At 30.1% G+C, this 20,478-nt stretch overlaps 1 protein-coding gene across 2 annotated transcripts; it reads right to left on the bottom strand.

The window, feature by feature from the left end:
• Window positions 1–4,330: 4,330 nt before the first annotated feature.
• On the bottom strand, window positions 4,331–7,327 carry LOC121203123 (LOB domain-containing protein 36). Of its 2 annotated transcripts, none has more exons than XR_005919687.1 (3): window positions 6,888–7,252; window positions 5,780–6,775; window positions 4,331–4,664 (listed from the first exon to the last, which is right to left on the bottom strand). XR_005919687.1 is itself a non-coding variant. In XM_041103140.1 (3 exons), the coding sequence occupies exon 3, from the start codon at window positions 6,758–6,760 to the stop codon at window positions 5,846–5,848; it is 915 nt and encodes a 304-aa protein (XP_040959074.1). In that variant the 5' UTR covers window positions 6,761–6,775; window positions 6,888–7,044; window positions 7,204–7,327; the 3' UTR covers window positions 5,421–5,845. The 2 variants fall into 2 exon arrangements, 1 of the variants encoding a protein (XP_040959074.1); XM_041103140.1 differs by lacking the exon at window positions 4,331–4,664 and having other exon boundaries at window positions 5,421–6,775; window positions 6,888–7,044; window positions 7,204–7,327.
• Window positions 7,328–20,478: the final 13,151 nt, after the last annotated feature.

Below are 20,478 nucleotides of genomic sequence, written 5' to 3' on the forward strand. Positions count from 1 at the left end.
ATGTAGCTTACACTATTGTTTTTTACTATTTAAGGTGAGTTAATGACTAATTGTTGATTGTATGTTTGTATGGTTTGTCTTGTTGAAGTTTCGGAGTCAATAGGACCTTCAACGAGTAGAGATATAGATAAAGAAAAGTTTGTTTCAGCTTTCGACTTTCAGTGAAAGCATATTTTGGTGAGTATTTTGGAATCGCTACTCGTAGATGATTCATTGTGTAATTGGAATTTAGAGGTAGCTTAAACCCTTACTCTAAATTCTGAGTGTAAGTGTTCTCACACTTATGATTAAATGTGATAAATGTAAGCTTGTGCAATTGCGAAAATATGAACATCTATGAGATGCTATGATAAATGTTATAAGTTTGTGATGACTGTTGTGAAAGTGCATATATGGGTATGTTATTCATGCCATGTGGCAGCACTCATCGGTATAACCGAAGTAAGAGTTGTGCCCAATACTCAACATGTAGTCAAATTAACTCGTACTCAATCTATCCTACAGTATGCCAACTATATCTAATTCTGTCTGAACAATTAATAGGGTAACAATTTATTCAAATTATCATTTTGTTAAATTTGCATCTCATCAATTCAATTCATAGTTCAAATAATCAATTTATTACATATCACATCCTATTTCACCCCAATACAAAGTCAATTCCATAATTTTATTGAATTACACTATTTTAAATTCTATTCAATTTAGTACTCTATCTCAATAATCAAACATAATCATACCAATTCGATTCAACTAACCAATCTCACCTTACCTCCACATCTTACCATGCTAAACAATAGAAATGTGCATAAATTAAAGTGATTTGAATTATAAAAACACAAATCGAACGTTCGGGTTACTCATCATCGGATCTCGTCTTTCCTTTCCCCCTCGACCTTCCCGCATTGCCTTTAGCTATGAATTATAATCCAAAAATACATAATATTAAATTTCAATTTAAATCACAATCAATTACAAAGTCACACATATTTTACAATCTATTCAATTTAGTCCCTAAAATCGATACTAGCATAAATTTCAATTTAAAACTCCAAATTAAACTCTGATTTCATTATTATTAATTAGTACCTCCTATTTCTTATTCCTACGGTCAAATTTTACATTTTATTCAGTTTGGTCCCTAATGCACAAAACTATCAATTAGATTTACAATTTAGTCCTTTTTTACAACTAAGCTTAAAATCTATCAATTTAACACCCAGAAATTCAAGAAATCATCGATGGAAACTATCTAAAAATTGATACATGGGCTAGCTAGATCAAGCTCTCATGACACTCAAAAACGTAAAAATCACAAGAAAAGGACTAAATTACACATACCAATTTTTTGTTGAAAATAGAAGCCCTTAAGGCCAAATTATTTCTTATTTTTTTGCTGTTCTTCTTCTCTTTTCGTGCACGGATGAAGAAAAGAGATGATTTCTCTTTCTTTCCACTATGTTAGTTTTATTTTATACATTTTATAATATAAATAATTTAATTATAATATTTATAATATATATAAGTTATTCACCTACCGTCCACTAATGTTTCTAAGATGGTATATTTTCCATTTTATACCTTGGTTTAATTGTTATATAAGTCCTTAAGCCTTTGGCCAATTAAAAACCTACAGTGATAACCTTTTTACAATTTAGTCCCTATACCTTAATTAACTATCAATTCTGCAAAATTACTTATCCAAAAGTTAATTCATCAATACATTAGTTATGTAAATATCCCTATTTAACATTTACAAACTCAGTTTATGAAAACAAGGTCCCAAAATCGCATTTTCTGACACTACTAGAAATTTTATCGTTACATTTACTATAAATAGTTATAATTATGAAATCAATTTCAAAAATTCAAGTTTTTTTTTTGTAGAGTCATCCACATGCTATTGGATTGAGAAACAAACCATTTCCATTCTTTGATGACTTAGTCCAAATATTTGGAAAAGAAAGAGCTACAAGAGCTACAGTTGAGATAGAAACTATTGCAATGGAAGATATTGATGTTGAAGATGATACATTTGAATATGTATTTGATGTTGAACAAGAGGCAGTCAAATATTTTGAATCTAGAGAGGATATAGGTGCTTTAGCTTGTCAAGCACCTACAATTGCTATTGTGACTATAGTAAAGAAGGTATTAACTAGTAAGAAAAGGCCTCGAAGCATTAATGGGTTATTTGATCTTGTGGAGGAGATAGGTAAGATTGGTGTTGCTTATCGAGAAGTTGCACAAGAGATTAATGACATTTCTATTTTTCAAAAAAAGAGGCAAAGGAAGGTGAACAATGAATGATGAATTTCACATAAATCATAGAAATTGAAGGCCTCTCCAAGGATGAAATGCTTTCTATAGGGGAATATATTAGCAAAAGATTCACACAAGGTAGATTTCTTCTTTTCTTTGCCAAAAGATTTTAGAAAGGATTATGTACTTAAGCAATTAAGTGAATGTAATACTTATCGATCATCCTTAGACTTCTATTCTTCCAGGGATGTGTAGCTTCGTTGTCTCATAAAATCTATAATATATTAGCAATCTTTTGTCCATAGATTATATTGGCAACTTTTGGTATAGATTTATTTTGGATATATTGTCAAGTAGTAATAGGTTGTTTACAATTTTTTATTAAGTTATTGTCGATAGATAATATATTTGGCATACTTTGTCTATGGTATAGAAAGTGCATAGGCTTATGTTTAAAATGTTATATAGTTGTAGGTATTTCTAAGGCGAACATAACTTTGTATTTGTCAATATTTAATGATATGATGATATTTGAACATTATATGTTATTGTTGATGTTTTAATATCTTCATGTGAATGTTTTTACTACAAGCTCCTTGCAAAACATATATACTTTTGCAATGTCCTTTGATTTTACTTTTATGAAAAATTTAGTTTCATTTCTCTTTTGTTATTAAAAACTCTACAAAAATCAATTGACAAACCTTATAAATAAATTTGTATAATTATGTTTAGTGATGATTCAATTGAATCCATATGATCCTTCAAAAATATTTGAATTCATATGATCAAATAAAGGTGTAATAAAAATGAACTTATTAAATTATTTTAATATTATAAAAATTTGAGACTTGTAAAAACAAAAATTTTATAATAAGGACAATATAGTAAAATTTTCTTTTAGATAATTTTACATTATTCTAATCCTATCTATAATCTTACATTTCCATAATTTCATTATGTAAAATAAATTAAACGTTACTTAATAATTAAAGTGAAATTGAGTGTAATTTTATAGGAAAGTTTTTCAACCGTGATTCATAATTTAATTTTTTTTAAATATACTTTTCACCCATGTACATATATCTAGTATTTATGAATATTAACTTGGATTTGGTTTTTTTAAAGAGTAAACTACAAAAATAGTAACTGTTGTTTGCTTCAGATTACATTTTAGTCATTTATGTTTAAAATGTTACATTTTAGTTGCTTACGTTATTGTTTTATTACGAAGCAGTCACTCTATCGTTAAGCTTCGTTACCTCCCTAACGACAATCCTACGTGGCAGTCCAAATGGGTTTTAAATGCCAACTTGGATGTCCAATTGGGATGAGAATGGTTTTTTCAATCAAAGTGGAAAAGAAAACTAAAAGAAAAAAGGAGACGAACGGTTTTTCTTTTCCAATTCAAGGTGTAATTAATTAAATTTATTTAATTAAAAACATTTTCTCATCCTAGTTGGACTACCACATAGGATTGTCGTTAGGGAGATAACAGAGTTTAACAGAGTGACTAAAACGTAATATTTAAAACATAAGTGACTAAAATGTAATATGAGACAAACAGGAATGATTATTTTTTATGAAAAAAGAAATATTGCAGAATCCACCTTTGTAACTAAATTTATGGGCTAAGCCCAACTTAACTTCGGGTTATTTATAGTGGGGTAACTGGAGTTATAATCAATGGAAAATTTTCCATTAAAAACAATATTAGTAATATTTTGAACAAATAATAATATATTTAATATATAAATAATAGTAATGCATCACTTCCAATACAATCCCACTTCAACAATATGCATGTATATTTTTTATTTTTTAAAAGATTTATTAGAACAAATTCAGTAATTAATTTTTCTCCATTAAGAGGGTCATTATAAATATTTTGATAGTATAAATGATAGGAAAGAGCCAATATTTATTTCCATCGTTTAGAATAAAATTCAATCATTTTTTCTTTCACATTTTAAAGTATTGAATTTAAACCGAAAGTAAATATAAGCAAATTCCCAAGTTCACTTCAAGTTCTCTCCACCGAATAACATCTATTATTTATATAAACCATATATAATATAACAACAATTCTTCCTCCATGATAAAAAAAAAAATTATCATAACATGATATTTCTAAGATTGTACGTAATGAAATTCAAAGTAAAACGAAGACCAGAACTTAGAAAAATTGAAAACTACTGCAATCCCAAGGCCAAAGACCAATGCAAAAATGCAGATCCCTATATATAATATAATATATTATTATATAATTAATTATGTGTTCAAATGGATGAAGGTGTTCATCAAACCCCAAAAGCCCGATGCTGACTTAAGATCTCAGATATCAATCTCAGTCTTTCTCAATCTTTCTCCCTTTGTTCTTCACTTGTTTGCTGCAGAAAACCCTGAAAGGAAAAAAGTAACAGAAATTGTTGACAATCTAGATCATTAAGAAAAGCCAAGACTAGACTATGTATATATTTCTTCTCTTTTTTTAATATGGATGAAAAAGTAACCATGGCAGATTTGCAGTTTATGGCAAAACAGTGAACATAGGTTAATTAATGGTTTGTATACATAAAGCACAGTGAAAAGATTACACTTTTTTTTTTCAATTTTCTTGACAAAAAGAACATACAGAAGCTGACTGAAAAGTCTGAAGCTTCATCTAATCCCAATGTTAAAATGAACTTCTTCTCTTGAAACACTGTGATTTCTACAACATTTGTTTCTTTTTTCATAAAAAAGAAAATTGAAATTAGTGTCCTTTATTAGGTAAAAGGAAGCTGTCTAATAAGGGCACGCTGTTGTGTTTTCAAAGAGGGTGTGAAAGCAAAATCTGAGAGGACAGCTCAAGATCATGGATTTGATCCACTGCACCAAATTCCCACAAAAATCTACTCTTATTTATCCATTTTGTCTCATGCTTAAGTTTAAATGGTAACTAGCTAGCAAGTTCATGTTCATTTCAAATCAAAGAAGCTGAAGTGGAATATATTACAAGTCTAATCAAACCTTTTTTTATTCTTAATTAGCATTGAAATTTTTTAATTCAAATTTGAATAGTTCGAGGATGAAAATTAAGTAAATTAGATCTTACACTCAAATTTTGAGCACAACCCCTTCTCATGCTTAATACAAAACACATTGCAGTGTAAGGCTAATGAAACAAAGGTGATAGATATCCATTCATTTCAAGTCAATCTAAGGATGTCATTTATAGCTGATGAAAATGGGAATATCCCTCATCTGTGAAAAGACAATAATTCTCTTTACCAACCCTTCTGCCCTTGCACAATTAAGAGTAATTCTATCTTTTCCACTGCCATCAAATGATATTTTCCCCAAATTTATTAAGGGAGGAAAAAAAACCCCAACATACATTGGCATACAAAGCTATCAAAAACACCCCTTCATAAACGCAAAAGCTTATCTGCTATTTTCTCAAGAATCCTTCGTGGATAGGCATTCATCTTAAGTTAATAAAACAAAAAGGGTAAATAATTAATTTAACTTTTACCTAGATTGAAAATTTTGTTGGAAGGCAGGCAAAAAATAAAGATGGATTCTTTGTTTTTCTTTTCAATCAACAAGAAGGGCCAATGCTCCTCGCCTCCTCGCTCCCTGATCTTTGCGGTTGTTGCTGCTGGTTTTGCGGTTGGCCTTGTTGTGGCTGAAGTAAAAGTTGTGCTTGGAGTGGATGATGGCCCCCATGACAATGGTGATGATCTTGTTGTGCTTGAATCTGGTACGGGTTTTCAAAGCTTCCTAAAGCCAATGAAGGTGACATGGTGGCTGCTGCTGCTGCAGTTGTTATCTGATTGAACCCAGTTGCAGTAACTGAAGCAGACCCGTCAAACCCATTGTTAAACCTCACAATCTCAGGCTGTTGGCCGCCATGATGTTGTTCATACCCTCTAAACATCTCTTGTTGTTCCCTTGCTGCTATCACCGCCGCCAATTGTTGCTGAGCCTCGAAAATCTGTTGCTGTTGAGGTTCCCTTAACACTAACTGCCCCGAAGCCGCCGCCGCCGCTGTAGGAATCCCCATCATTGGCATCATGTTATGTTGCATAACAGCGGAGGAAGAAGATGATGAAGAAGGGTTGCCAACATGTTGCTGCAAGAAAACCGACGGTTGTAATATAGGAAGCATTGCTTGAGGACCAATATAAGTAGACAACTCTTTCTTGGCATTGTTAAGATCATGTTGCATTTGTTTAAGCTTATGCTGTAAGATGGAGATGAGACCGACACAGCCGTAGACGGGATCCCGGAGACGAGCCTCGGCTTCGTAGGCTAACGAGTTGACGGCATCTTCACGTTGGGACGTATTCAATTCGTTTAAAAGCTTGGCAACGTTGCTGGCGCCGAATACTTTATGAACATTGGCGAATTTTTGAGGATTGTCGGGTGGGAAATAGGGTGCAAACACGCACTCTTGGGTGCATTTTCGACGAAGAAACTTGCACGCCGCGCAAGGAGAGTTTGATGATGACATCTTTTTTTGCAAGATCTTATGAGATCCAGAAAGAGAGAAAAAAAGAAAAGGTATTATATTTGCATTGAAATTGAGAAAAATCACAAAGAAAACTTACATGTTCTTATGATTGAAAACTAAACCTTACCTTTGGCCTTTTCTCTAAGAACAAATCACTGGCAAAAGTGGGTTCACCGTGCAAACTTTCAGATAAAAAAAAAGGTCTTAAAAACGACAATAAAAATTATGTTGTCATTTCTGGGCAGATCTTGTTCTCTCAAAAACTTGTGTTTTTTTTTGGGTCACTGTTTCATGGAAAAAATCAAACAGAACCAAAACAGATGGTCAAAGAAAAGCTTTAACCTAACCCTAAAGACTAGAGAAAACAGAATCCATTTAAAACCAAAATCTGAGGTTTTTAATTTTGGGATGTTAAAAGAAAAAAAGAATAAAATTAGTATCACCTTCAAAGTGTTTGTCTTTTTAGTCTGAGCGACAATTGAATGCGTCTCTGAGTTACCACATTGTCGCTGCCCTTTAAATAAGAAATTTTGTTTTTGGGTTTGGTACTTTGATTCCAAGAATTACAGTTCGAATTTAATGAATATCAAATTAAATCAATTTTGGATTTTTCGTCCTTTATATCCCAAAAGTTGCCCTTTGATTTTGCTTCCCACTTTTTAAGATTTAGTTTGTTAGTTCTGATCTAATTTTCATGACAGTGAGACTAATTATAACAAAAAAAGTAATGCATTAAATAATTAAACAATGATACCAATTAAAAGGATCCTCAGAATAATTATTAGTATGAAAATTTGCATTAATTCTTTGGAGATTTCATTTCATCCCTCTTAGCTTCAACATAATATTACAAAAGCTGATTAAAATTAACTACCTATAAATTTTGACTTTTGACTTTTTTTTACCTCAATAATTTCTAGGTTCAAGTGTACCTTTCCTATGAGATATCTTTTAAAATGATGTTTTTTCTTTTAAGATAATTTACGAAAAAGATTTAAATGTAATTGATTGTAATTATATACATGTAGTATATTAGAATAATCATTATAATTAGTGAATCCATTAAATTGATTATAATTGAAATATCTTTTACACTATTCAATTGATGAGAATTAAAATAATTACGTAGATAATTACAAATAATTATAGTCTAATCAAATTCTCAATGGTTTTCCAAACCTTATTTAAGGTTAAAAAAATATTTTTATAAAATAATTATAGTATTTTAATTTTAGGATATATTCTATTTTTTAAAATATAATTATATTTTATTTTACCAATCTTGTTTAAATAATTTGGAAATTATATTGATGAGAGATAATTTTCTACACATTTTGACTTATTAACTAAATTACACAGTATTTCTGATAAATTATTTAAAATTTAACTAAATTACACCGTATTTAATATTAATTAGTTATACTTGGTCAATGAGCAATAGATGATAACAATAGGTATATGTTTAATGTTAGAGAGATAATAATTCAACAAATATTGGATGCTGGAGTAATTGGATAAAATTGATTAGTATGTTTAATTTTCTTAGTAATCGTATTATCAAATACTACATATGATGGTTTGTTTTTAGGTTTTGTTACTTGTTTAGATAATTTTTCTCAAGTATTATTGATAATTTTTATAATGATTAATATCCTTTTAAAACTATTTAGTCATGTAATTACAATTTATACTACAAAAATAACATTAGAAATTACAATGTGATTATAATAGAGTGTAATTACAAGCTATTAGTCAAACATATCTAGAGAATTACATTTTTTTGTAATTACCATCCTAATAATTATACTTTCATCCAATTATTCCATGGTGTCCAAACATACTCTTATAGTTGTAAAATAATAAATATATAATAAAAATGGTTTGAAATGTTGTAATATTTGTAACCAATCAAGAAATCAATTTTTTAGCCCTTAAGCAGATAATACTCTAAGCTAGTAATTCTATAAATTTAGAATACAACTTCCATGTCAATTTTTTATTCCACGTCCTACTAAAATTATAAATATATTTAACGATGTTTGATAAACTGAAAATTTAAATGCTAAATATTAAGTACTTGTTATGAAATAAATAATAAAGAGAGTAAATAACAAATGAAATAAGAGTAAAAGAGAAGTAATTCTTTTATTAATCAATGGAGATGAATACAATGCTTGTCCAAAGTCTATATTTCATTATTTATAGATATAAGAAGTATAAATAAAATAAAACCCTAATTCTAACAAACATTAGAGTGCTAATGTATATCAAATTTATATATCATTCTTCTAAAAGTCATAAGTGAGGAAGAATTTTGAGGAAATATAGTTTGATCTCTTCAAGATTTTCAACAATAATCATAGTAAAATTTTATCATGATTTTTCTATAAAAATACATATGGGTATTTTTGATGGGCGTCGAAATCATCAAATAAAAATAATTCCTACAATAAAAGTACTTTAAACAGTAGTAAAGAGTAGTAGGGTCGAGTCTACAAGGATTGACGATTAAGATCAACTTTCGCGTTCTTCTCGTGGATAGAATTTTTGTCGTGGCAATAGTCATGCTCACGACTCCAAATGACCTGCCAAAAAATAGATAAAATAAATTAGTGAAGTTTTGAAATGTTTAAAAATGAAATAATGAAGACAACAATAATAAATACTTGAGTAAATCAGAATTAAAAATTAAATTAGAAATAAAAATTAAAATTTGATAACAGAAATAATAAACCTTAGCCCTAAACACGGTGAATTCCAATCTCTGAACTGATCCTCAAAATTAGTCTTCTCCCCCAAACAATAAGATGGTTACAGTGGCTAAGAATGTCCTACCCTCCAATTCTTCCTCTCGTAGTTGACCCTGGTACGACCTGCGAACCAACTCTTGCAGATTATCTAACCACAATACACGCGTTCGCGATTCAAGACTCCAGCAGCCTTGCGTTCGTGGATTATGAAAATGGATTTTATGATAACAGAGAAAGATGGAAGGGGAAGGGCTTGGGAAATAATTATGCCAAAAGTTGAATTGGAAACAAAAGTTGGCAGAATGCCTGCGCATCTTCAAGCAAAATTAGAAAGAAATAATTTTCTTTTTCTTTTTCTTTTTCTATTCAATTACTTAAGCAAATCAGGTGTGTTTTTTCAAGTGCACCGCCCTACCTATTTATACAAAATCCACATACTAATTTTAGACTTTTTCCACCTACCACTAACTACACAAAATAATTTTAGATTTAATTTACTAATTTTGGCTTTTACAAGGTCAAAATCTAACTAGCCCCTCAAATGACCCAATTCGGTCCCTCTTCTCTTTCCCATACTTCAATTTTGCCTATTGCTTGCTTGTCTTTGATTTAAAGTGTCCGAATTTTGTTCCTAACAATATTTAAACACAAAATGCACCAATTAGCAAGGATTAATTCGAAAATAAATCGAGTTGAACACATAAATTATGCAAAATGAGCAAGCTATCAAATCTCCCCTACTTAGCTCATGCTTGCCCTCAAGCATATTGTACTTTCATACATTAGAAATTATTCAATAACTTATCATTAATCACGTCTCTTTTTCACATCCATGATTAATGCAAACAATATAGGCAAAAAATGAATGAGTGCTCAAAATACCTAGTTTGATCAAGGTGCGAGTTCTTAGAGATTATAAAGAGGTGATCGGATGGACGATAGCCAAAATTAAGGGTTTGAGTCCCTCGACTTGTATGCATAAAATTTTAGTTGTAAAGAATGCAATTCCCAAAAGAGAGACTCAGAGGCATCTCAATCCGCCCATGATGGAAGTGGTAAGAAAAGAAGTTTAAAAGTTACTTGATGCTGGGATGATCTATCCTATTTTTGACAGTAATTGGGTCAGCCTAGTCCATGTAGTGCCAAAAAAATAGGCGTGACCGTAGTTGACAAATCGACAGGTGAGATGGTTCCCACCCGGGTCCAAAACGAGTGGAGAGTTTGTATCAATTACAAGAAGTTGAATTCTTTAACTCGAAAATATCATTTTCCACTTCCTTTTATTGATCAAATGTTAGAACATTTAGCTAAAAAATCTCATTATTGTTGTATTGATGGTTACTCATGTTTTTTCCAAATTCCAGTGGTACTAGAGGATCAAGAGAAGACGATGTTTACGTGTCCATTTGGCACGTTCGCTTACAGACGGATGCTGTTTGGACTTTGCAATGTACCAACCACATTTCAAAGGTGTCTGGTAAGTATATTTTCCGACTACGTCGAGAAAATAATTGAGGTATTCATGGATGACTTTACTGTGTATGGTAAGTCTTTTGAGGCGTGTTAATTAAATATTGCAAAAATTTTGGAAAGATTCCTAGAATTTAACCTGGTTCTAAATTATGAGAAATGCCATTTTATGGTTGATAAAGGATTAGTTCTAGGTCATATCATTTCTGCTGAGGGAATTTCTGTTGATAAAACAAAAATTGACCTCATTAACTCATTTCTATACCCCACATCTGTAAGGGAGATCCGTTCTTTTCTTGGTTATGTAGGTTTCTACAGACGGTTCATTAAAGACTTTTCAAAAATTGCACAACCGCTTTGTAATCTCTTAGAGAGGACAAAGAGTTCGAGTTTGACCAATCATGCAGGGATACTTTTGACACGCTAAAACATAAACTTATCTCATCACCCATTGTTCATCCACCAAATTGGAACTATCATTTCGAAATAATGTGTGACGCAAGTGACTATAGCGTAGGATGTTCATCTCTTGTGTCTTCAAAGTGTGTACAAGAGACAATGAAAAAAAATAAAGAATTTGTTGCTTTTCTCTTGATTTCTATGCTTGGATGTTCATCTCTTGTGTCTTCAAAGTGTTCTTGACTTGAATATATACACTTTAACTGATTTTTGGACGTTTGGAGCTATTGAAGGGAGTTTCTAGCCGTTGAGAGCATTTATTTCGTGCATTTAATAAAGTCTGCAGCAGTGTCTCAAGACACAAACCCCTTGTCTTGAGATAGGAAGAACAAAAATATGACTGTTAAAACTAGAGGTCTTGAGACACAAATGGCTTGTCTCGAGACAATTTGCTCTGTGTCTCGAGACAATCTATCGTATGTCTCGAGATTAAGCTCTCTAAAAGCTTAAATTTGCTTCGATATTGGCTGATCTCGAGAGAAAAAAGTATTTTGTCTCGAGACAAGGTTCCTTTGATGTTGGTTTGTCTCAAGACAAACATGCTTGTGTTCAAGACAAGACTAGGAACCTTAAAAAATGTATCTTAGAAACATTTTAAAGGACTTTGGGATTCTCAAAAACTTTTGTAGAAAGTTTAAATCATTTAGAAACTCTGTTTTTGATATTGTAACACTTGAAAATATATTCAGATAAGATTGAAATAATTTATGCAAATTTAATTAAGGGATTTTATAATAAAGTTTGTTATATCAAAATAATTGAAAATCAAAGCTAATAGTTAATTAAAGGAAAATGAAAAACTCAATATTCTAAATCCATACCTAGTTTTGATATTAGGAAAAAAGATTTAGCGGCTCTTTTACCCAAATAACCCAAAAAAATATTATATTTATAAAAATAACCCAAGTTTAAAAACAATCACCAAAATAACCTAAAATGAATAGTACCCTCTCTTTTTTTACAAAAATGATTGGCTAATCATTGTGTCAGACTTAAAAAAATTATTTTTTTGGGTTCTGGCCTGTCAATGGCCGGAACCCATGTATTTTTTTTAAAAATTGTATAATACTGATATACGGATATATGAAAAAAAAGCGAAAATTTTTTTTGGGTGCTGGCCTGTAAATGGCCGGCACCCAGTACACAGTACAAAAAAAATAAAAAAATTCAAAAAAAAAAATTTACTGTTGGGTGCCGGCCATTGACAGGCCAGCACCCAAAAAATTTTTTTATATTTTTTTTTCGTATTTTTATATCTGATTTTGACACGAAAAAAAAATAAAAAAAAAATTTGTACTGTGTACTGGGTGCCGGCCATTGACAGGCCAGCACCCAAAAAAATTTTTTTTGTCGTTTTTTTTCGTATATCCGTATATCAATATTATACAATTTTTTTTAAAAAAATACATGGGTTCCAGCCATTGACAGGCCAGAACCCAAAAAAATAATTTTTTTAAGTCTGACACAATGATTAGCCAATCATTTTTGTACAAAAAGAGAGGGTGCTGTTCATTTTAGGTTATTTTGGTGATTGTTTTTAAACTTGGGTTATTTTTGTAAATATAATATTTTTTTGGATTATTTGGATAAAAGAGCCTGATTTAGCCGCTCAACTTTCTCAAACCAAATCTTTGTTTTGTTGGTGGCGAAACTGGCATTTGGTTTGGTTATTGGTCACAGTTTCTTCAAAGTATTATCTAATTTTTTTTAGCTTTTTATCCATGCTTTCATAGTTTTTGTTTTGTCCACTCTATTTACTTTTAAAGCAGTAATGGTTTTTATTTTTCGTTTTTAATTTTCAATCATGTTCAGTCATATATATGAGATTTATCAAGGTAAGGGTACTGCTAGATCCATTGAGAATTGCTCTCGAAGGCCCTTATCATGATAGAGCACCGTAATATTGTTTGTAAAATTAAAACCTAAGATGATGATGAGGAGGATAGGCCATTTAGACTTGACCTTTTGTGTGTAAGTGATGTTGTGGGTTTTTTGGGACTCTCGATAGTGGTTTCTTGGTTGATCGAAACTCATTATCAGGTTGGTCCAATGATGGAAGGACTATGATGCAACTTTCAACAATTTGATCAAAAGTGATGCATCATTGTTTGTTTTTGAATTCTTCTTTTATCTTATTTTGAGATTATTTTGTAGACGTGACATTTATGCATCAATTTATAGTGTTTTAATTATTGTTTGTATTATGTGTCATGTCTTTGTGTTATGCGTAGTTGATAAATACAAGTACATATATCCGACATGTAAACGTGGAAATTGGATATAACATTTTTCATATACTACGACTATTAGTTGCTTAAGAGGTAAATCTTTGTGATCTCGATGCTTAAATTGTTTTTTAATAATCAAGTCTTAAAATTGAATTAAACATATAAGGGATGCAACGTGTCAATCTGTTTATTTATTTATTTCTAAAGTTTTACTTATTTTAAGAAAAAAGCAATTGGTGTTTATCGAGAATAAGTCTGATTAATTTTATCAAATTCCATTTTTCTTAAAATACAAGATAGCTACATTCCACGTATGAGTTTTTTTATTGCTTTATCAGTGATTGAATGGATGACGTTGGTTAATATAGAAGAAGGGAAAGGTAGCCTGGCAGGAAGCAAATGCAAATGACCACATAGTTTTAAAATCCCTTTCCTTTAACGGGACGCGAGGGGTCGTCAGCCAAAACCCAAAGTGCCATCAAGAAGATTAAAAAAGAAAAACCAATAAGGCATGGAAGCCACAAAATGAGACAAAAAGGAGAGAATAGGACAATAATGAGTTTGATGTAATAAATGAATGCTACCTCCAAAATGAATATGGTGATTGCTATACTTAAATAGACGGAAATGAGTGAGTTGAAGCAGCAACTGCTGTTGGTGCTGCTGTTTGGGGGGGTAATACTGATGTGGTGAGAGGCAGAGATGAGGTATAGTGTGTTGGTGGGCAATTGCGTGCAGAGGGATTCATCCCATTTATTGTACACACCCCTTTTACCTTTCTCTTTCTCTGCCACTGATTTTGATACAAAACCATATTTTGTTTTTGGAGGTAGGGTGTGGGGTGTCTTCCTCTACTCCTTTTTCTCTTCATTTACGGTAATATATCATGTTGTATATGTTACTCAAACTTTCATGATACGAGTCTATTTTATTTTTCTTAATTTCTTTTATATATTTTGACTTTTTGAAAAATGTTTAGAATTCTTATTTTTATAATCATATCCTAATAATAATAACAAGTCTGGTTTTTTGTTGTTGGAAGCATTATAATTTTTAGGTTTAATTATTCAAAGGTCCCTACACTTTTTTACAATTTAAAATCTAGTCCCTACACTTTAATTTTGATACATTGCCTTATACTTTTTTATTTAAAAATCTTGGTCTCTCCATCTATTTTTTCCCTTAAAATTAACAATGCCAAAGGTAAAATAATTTTCTTAGTTCTCAACATTTATAGTTTCTTGTCAATTTGGTCTTTACCCTTTAAAAGCACATTTTTTTAAAAAAAATTTAAAAATTAATTTCCTTTCATATTTTAAATAAAAACATAAAAATTAAAATATAATTCTTTAAAAAATGAAACTCTTTAAATTTCAAAAAATAAAAATGGTTTTAAAATATAAAAAAATTCAAAATTCAATGTCATCTAAAATGGACTGGACTGGACTAGCCAATCAGACTAGGAAACGACCATGGTATCAATCTGACGAAAGGTAAAAAAAGGTTGACCCGCAAACTGGTACAATCTGATTGAATCGAAAATTTAACCGATTTTGAACTAGTCTAATTAGTTGGTTCTCAAAACAATCGGTCTGACCAATTCAAAGCAAATAAATTATTAAAACATTAAAAATAGAATTATTAAAACATATAAAAATCGGTCCAACTGTCGATTCAAGTGTTCAACTGATTTTTTAGCACGGTTCAACCAGTCCGTAGCAGTTCATAGGTCTACCAATTTTTTACCTCTCCTTAGACCAATACCTTAGCTGGTTCTTCATTCAATTGGTCCAATTTGGTTTAGATAACATTGAATTCTAGAAATTTTTATTTTTAAAATATTTTTATTTTTGAATTTTGAATTTTAAACATATATTTTGTATTTTTTTTAAAACAATTATAATTTTTTTGTTTAAAATAAGAATTAAAATATTTTTATTTAAAAAAATTTATGTACTTTTTAAGGGTATTGACCAAATTGACAAAAACTATAAATGTTGAAGGCTAAAAAAATTTTAAATTTTTAAAAATCAGTTGACCCACAAATCGATACAAATTGGTTGAACGGGGCTAAAAAATTAGTTGAACTAGCAATTAAATTGGTTTTTATAATTTTTATAATTTTTTTAATAATTTATTTACTTTGAAGCAATCCAATTGGTCATTTTAAGAACCAATTGGTCAAACCAATTCAAATCGATTCAAATGTCGGTTTAACCAATTTTTTAGCTCGATTCAACCAGTTTGTAGGTTCATGAGTCACACGATTTTTACCTCTCACTAGACCAAGAACCAATTGAAGTATCCTCAACCGGTTCCCAATTCGACTATCCGGTCCGGGCCAGTTTAGATCACATTGAATTTTGAAATTTTTGTTTATATTTTCAAAATCATTTTTATTTTTTTAATTTTAAAGAGTTTTTTTCATAATAAGAAATTATATATATTTTTAATTTATATGTTTTTTTTATTTAAAATAGAAACAATAATTTTTTAAAAAAATTTTAAAAATACTTATGTAATTTTAAAGGGTAATGACCAAATTGACAAAAAATACTGTAAATGTTGAGGGATAAAAAGATTATTTTACCTTTGACATTGTTAATTTTAGCGACAAAATTAAACGAAGGGACCAATATTTTAAATAAAAAAAAGTAGAGAGACTCGATATCTCAAAATTAAAGTATAGAGACAAAATTTAAATTTTAAAAGAGTACAATCAACTTTAGCATATTTAAACCTACTTTTTTTTACCACCATTGTATTTTTTCAATTTAATATTATTTAACAGTATTTGTTCAAAAAAAATTATTATTGGGTAAAGTATAAAAATGGTCATTAAATTATTGCCTGTATTCTATTTTGGTCACAAAACTTTTAATTTTTTCGATTTAATCACTAAATTATTCAAAATCAAATTTTTTGGTCTAAATGTTAACAACCATTTGAATTTGACAAAAGTGCTGATGTGGGCTTTTTTATTAGTCTAATAAAAAAGGTAGCCCTCTAATATTTACATGTTCTATCAAATTGGTCCTAATATAAAAAATTTAACAAATTTAGCTCCTAATGTTTACAAACTTTGCCATTTAGTTCAAATTCTAAAAAAATCAACAAATTTAAACTTTCAAATTTTACAAAATACAAAATTTTAATTTTAAAACTTGTAAATTTTGGAAACCTCAAACATACATGCCCAAGCGGATATGATGGATCACGGAGAAAAGGCCCAACAATGAAGACCTGCATATGGGAATTGTGCTTTAAAATTTAAGCATTGGTTGCAAGAGTAATGATAAAAGAACTTCATGAATCAATGACAAGAAAAAGAAGAAATATAATTTCCTCATACACACCCTTGTAGGCTTATTAAAGTAACCCTTTCTAGAAACAATTAAATAGCCCAAAAGTCAGTGGCATCGAAAACGACGATTTCAGAATTTCGTTCTCCGATTATTAAGTCAGTAAATATTATTAATTAAAATTTACGAGTTTTTTGTAGCATTATATTGAATTATGGTTTAGTAATTTTGTTTAATTGATAGTTGATTAAGGTACAAGTGTAACGACCCTAAAGTTAGTGATATTAGAAAATGCGGTATCAAGATATTGTTTCCGTAAACCGAGCTCGTAAATATTTTATTAAATATTTACAAAGTTATTATATAGGTGAACTAAAACTTGGATAAGTAATTTTACAGAATTAAGGACTAATTATGATACAGAGATTAAGTCATAAAAGCGATAAAAATTAATTGTTATAGATTTTTATTTTTTAAAAAGACTAATTTAGCAATTAAACTAAAAAAATTCAAAGTGGAAATTAGCCCTTTTGAAAGCCTAGTAGACCGTGGCATGATGGTTTTTTTTAAAATAATGTTATGTTATAATTAAATTATTATGTTTTATATGTTAAAATAATTAAAAGAAACAAAGCCACTATTTTTGTTGCTATTCACCATCTCCTTCACGAAACTAAGTGAAGAAAAAACAAGATTTGGAAGCTTCAACTTTAATCTTTTGCATGGTAAGCGTTTCAAAGCCCGTATTTCGTAAATTTTATGTTTTTGAGATCGTTGTAGTTCGATTTAGCTAATTCAAGTGTTATTTTTCAAAACTGTTATAAAATGTTGTCATTGATGAATGCTTAAAGTGTTGGTGTTAAAATGTTAGCTTTTAAGCTTAAAAATAAAAAAAATGATTAGTTTGTAAAGTTTAAATGTTAGTTTTTGAATATATGGGCTAATTAGTTTTTGAATATACAAACTAAAGTATGAAAAATTCAAAATTGATATTAAATTTCTGTAATTATAGATGATAGAGGACTGAGGAATAATGTAATTGAAATCGGATTGTAAATCGAAGCTTTAATTTGAAAGATATAGCTATTTCGGTTTTAGGGACTAAATTCGAATAGATATATAGTATCAAATGGATGTGAAATTGTTATACGAATGGATGATATGTACATGATGATGTTATACTATTTAAAAGGTATAAAGATTTCTATTGAAATTTAAAATGTGTATACAGAGATTTAAATTGTACAAGTACAGAATAAGTCCCATAAGAATTTAGTAACCAATTAAAATACGAAATGGCTAAAAAGAACTCGGTTGTTTGAGTACGAATCATTCTTTATCGATGGCTAAGACGCAACATATGTTGCGGATTCGCGACAGCTTGAGTGAACAACATCAAATTATTCTTTATCGATGGTTGAGATCCAACATATATTGCAGATGTTCGACAGCTTGAGTGAGCAACATCGAATAAAACTTGTATAACTAAACCAAATCTATAGCTTGTGAAAGCAGACCCAAATGTTACAGACCGGGCACTGATCAGAGATTTATTTATCAATGGTTGAGATCCAATATAGGTTGTGAATTCTTTACAGATTGAGTGAGCAGCACCGAATAACACTTATATGAACAAACCCAACCTATAACTTGTGTGAGCAAATTAGTCTCATATATTCGAGTTCAATATACTTTAGTTCTCCAAGCAAAAATAGAAAGTGAAATGGAAAATGAAATGGATGAAATAGTATTACATGAATGAAAATATATATACATGTAAGTGTTTGCAAATGAGTTATGAAAGGGATATTGCATGTTATGAAATGATTTGTTAAACATGTATTTGATTATGTTATAAATTCATGCCATGTAAATGAACTAACCTCTAAATGTACTTGTTGATGTACATGTGAAAGTAATAGGATGCCAAAGAATTTCTATGTTAATCTCAGTATGCCTTAATTGTTTACTGTTGATTGATCAAGGTAAGTTAAGTAAAATTTTATATGAACTTACTAAGCATTTGAAATGCTTACCAAAATTCTCTTTCCCTTTTATATAGTTGACTTGCAGAGCGTGTAAATCGGATCTCCTCAGAGTTCACACTATCCCTCTATGAACTCGGTAGACTTTTTCTCGATTAAGCTCGGTATTGTGGCATGTACATAGGTGATTATATATGTGACATTTTGTGATTGGATGGTTTTGGTTTAAACTTCGGTTAAAGTTTATTTGGGATACTAATGTCTACTTTGCATAATGTATGTTTTTGCTATATGATAAGCCTTATATGTAAGTCATTATAAATGACCATTTTGAATATGGAAATTGATGTTGTGTATAAGTATGTAATGTATATGTTTTGGTAAGGCAACAAACTAGATATATGACCATTATATTACTAATATGAATGTGAAATGACATGGTTACCTGTTGGTTGGGATAGTTTAAAAGCATGTGAAGTTGTTTTGGTTTGATTCGGTGCCAACTTATGGCATATTAGTTTGAATGATGTGGAAATGGCGAATTATATTGTTTTGGAATGATTTTTGGTCAGTTTTGTGCACGTATGGATGTGCAATTATGCACCAAATGGGTTAATGGTATAGTTGGCTTGAAATAGGTACCAAATGGCTTAATTTTCACCGAAAACAAAGTCTTCGTCCCAACGACCACATCTCCTCATCGTAACATTGAATGGACAATATGTGACATCGTGATGTCAGGTGGTTTGACATCATGATGTTGGCTCTGTAATTTTCAAAACTTTACAATTTGATCTTATTTTATGCTTGTATCAATAAAAGAGCTTTCGTAAGCTTGATTCATACTCAAATTAAATTTTATATCAGAATATTTGAGTGGCATGACATGATTGAATATTTGAAGTATTCATTTATGATATGTTTAATATGAAATTTTGAAAATGTTGCAAATTAGTTGTAACACCCGATTTTCAATTAACCCAGAAACTTGGAATAATTGGAGGACTAAATTGTGAGAGACTGCAAGTTGGCAGCATCTATTGGAAGAAACAGGAAATTTAGAAACCGAATTGGACATGGTTGAGATCTAATTTTGGTTCGGTTAAAAAATAATTAGTTGGTTCCCTTGTGGAAGGAAATAATAATTGTGAATGCATGGTTCTCATAAGGTTGGTCATAGAGCGGGAATAACTATAAATAGTTGAGAAATGGCTTCCCAGGGATGATTTTCTTCCCAAATCTGTTTCATTTTCTTTCGTTATTCATCTTCTTCGGTAGCTTGAAGAAGGAATAATGATGGAAGGTTTTGTAGGGAGCAGACTTCATGAGGATGAAGATGGAAAAGTAAGAAAACCAACAAGCTGGTAAGATTCTTAGCCTTTCTGTATGTGTAAGAATAGGTAAATATGGTTACAGACCTTCAAAACCATTTTAGAGATTCTGCATGCTTATGAAAGTTTAAGCTTTTAAGATGAAGTGCAAGTTTGACCAATAGATTTTTTGTTGTAATGCTTAGTTTTCAGA

Source organism: Gossypium hirsutum, chromosome D10, assembly GCF_007990345.1.
Source record: "Gossypium hirsutum isolate 1008001.06 chromosome D10, Gossypium_hirsutum_v2.1, whole genome shotgun sequence".
Taxonomy (NCBI): domain Eukaryota; kingdom Viridiplantae; phylum Streptophyta; class Magnoliopsida; order Malvales; family Malvaceae; genus Gossypium; species Gossypium hirsutum.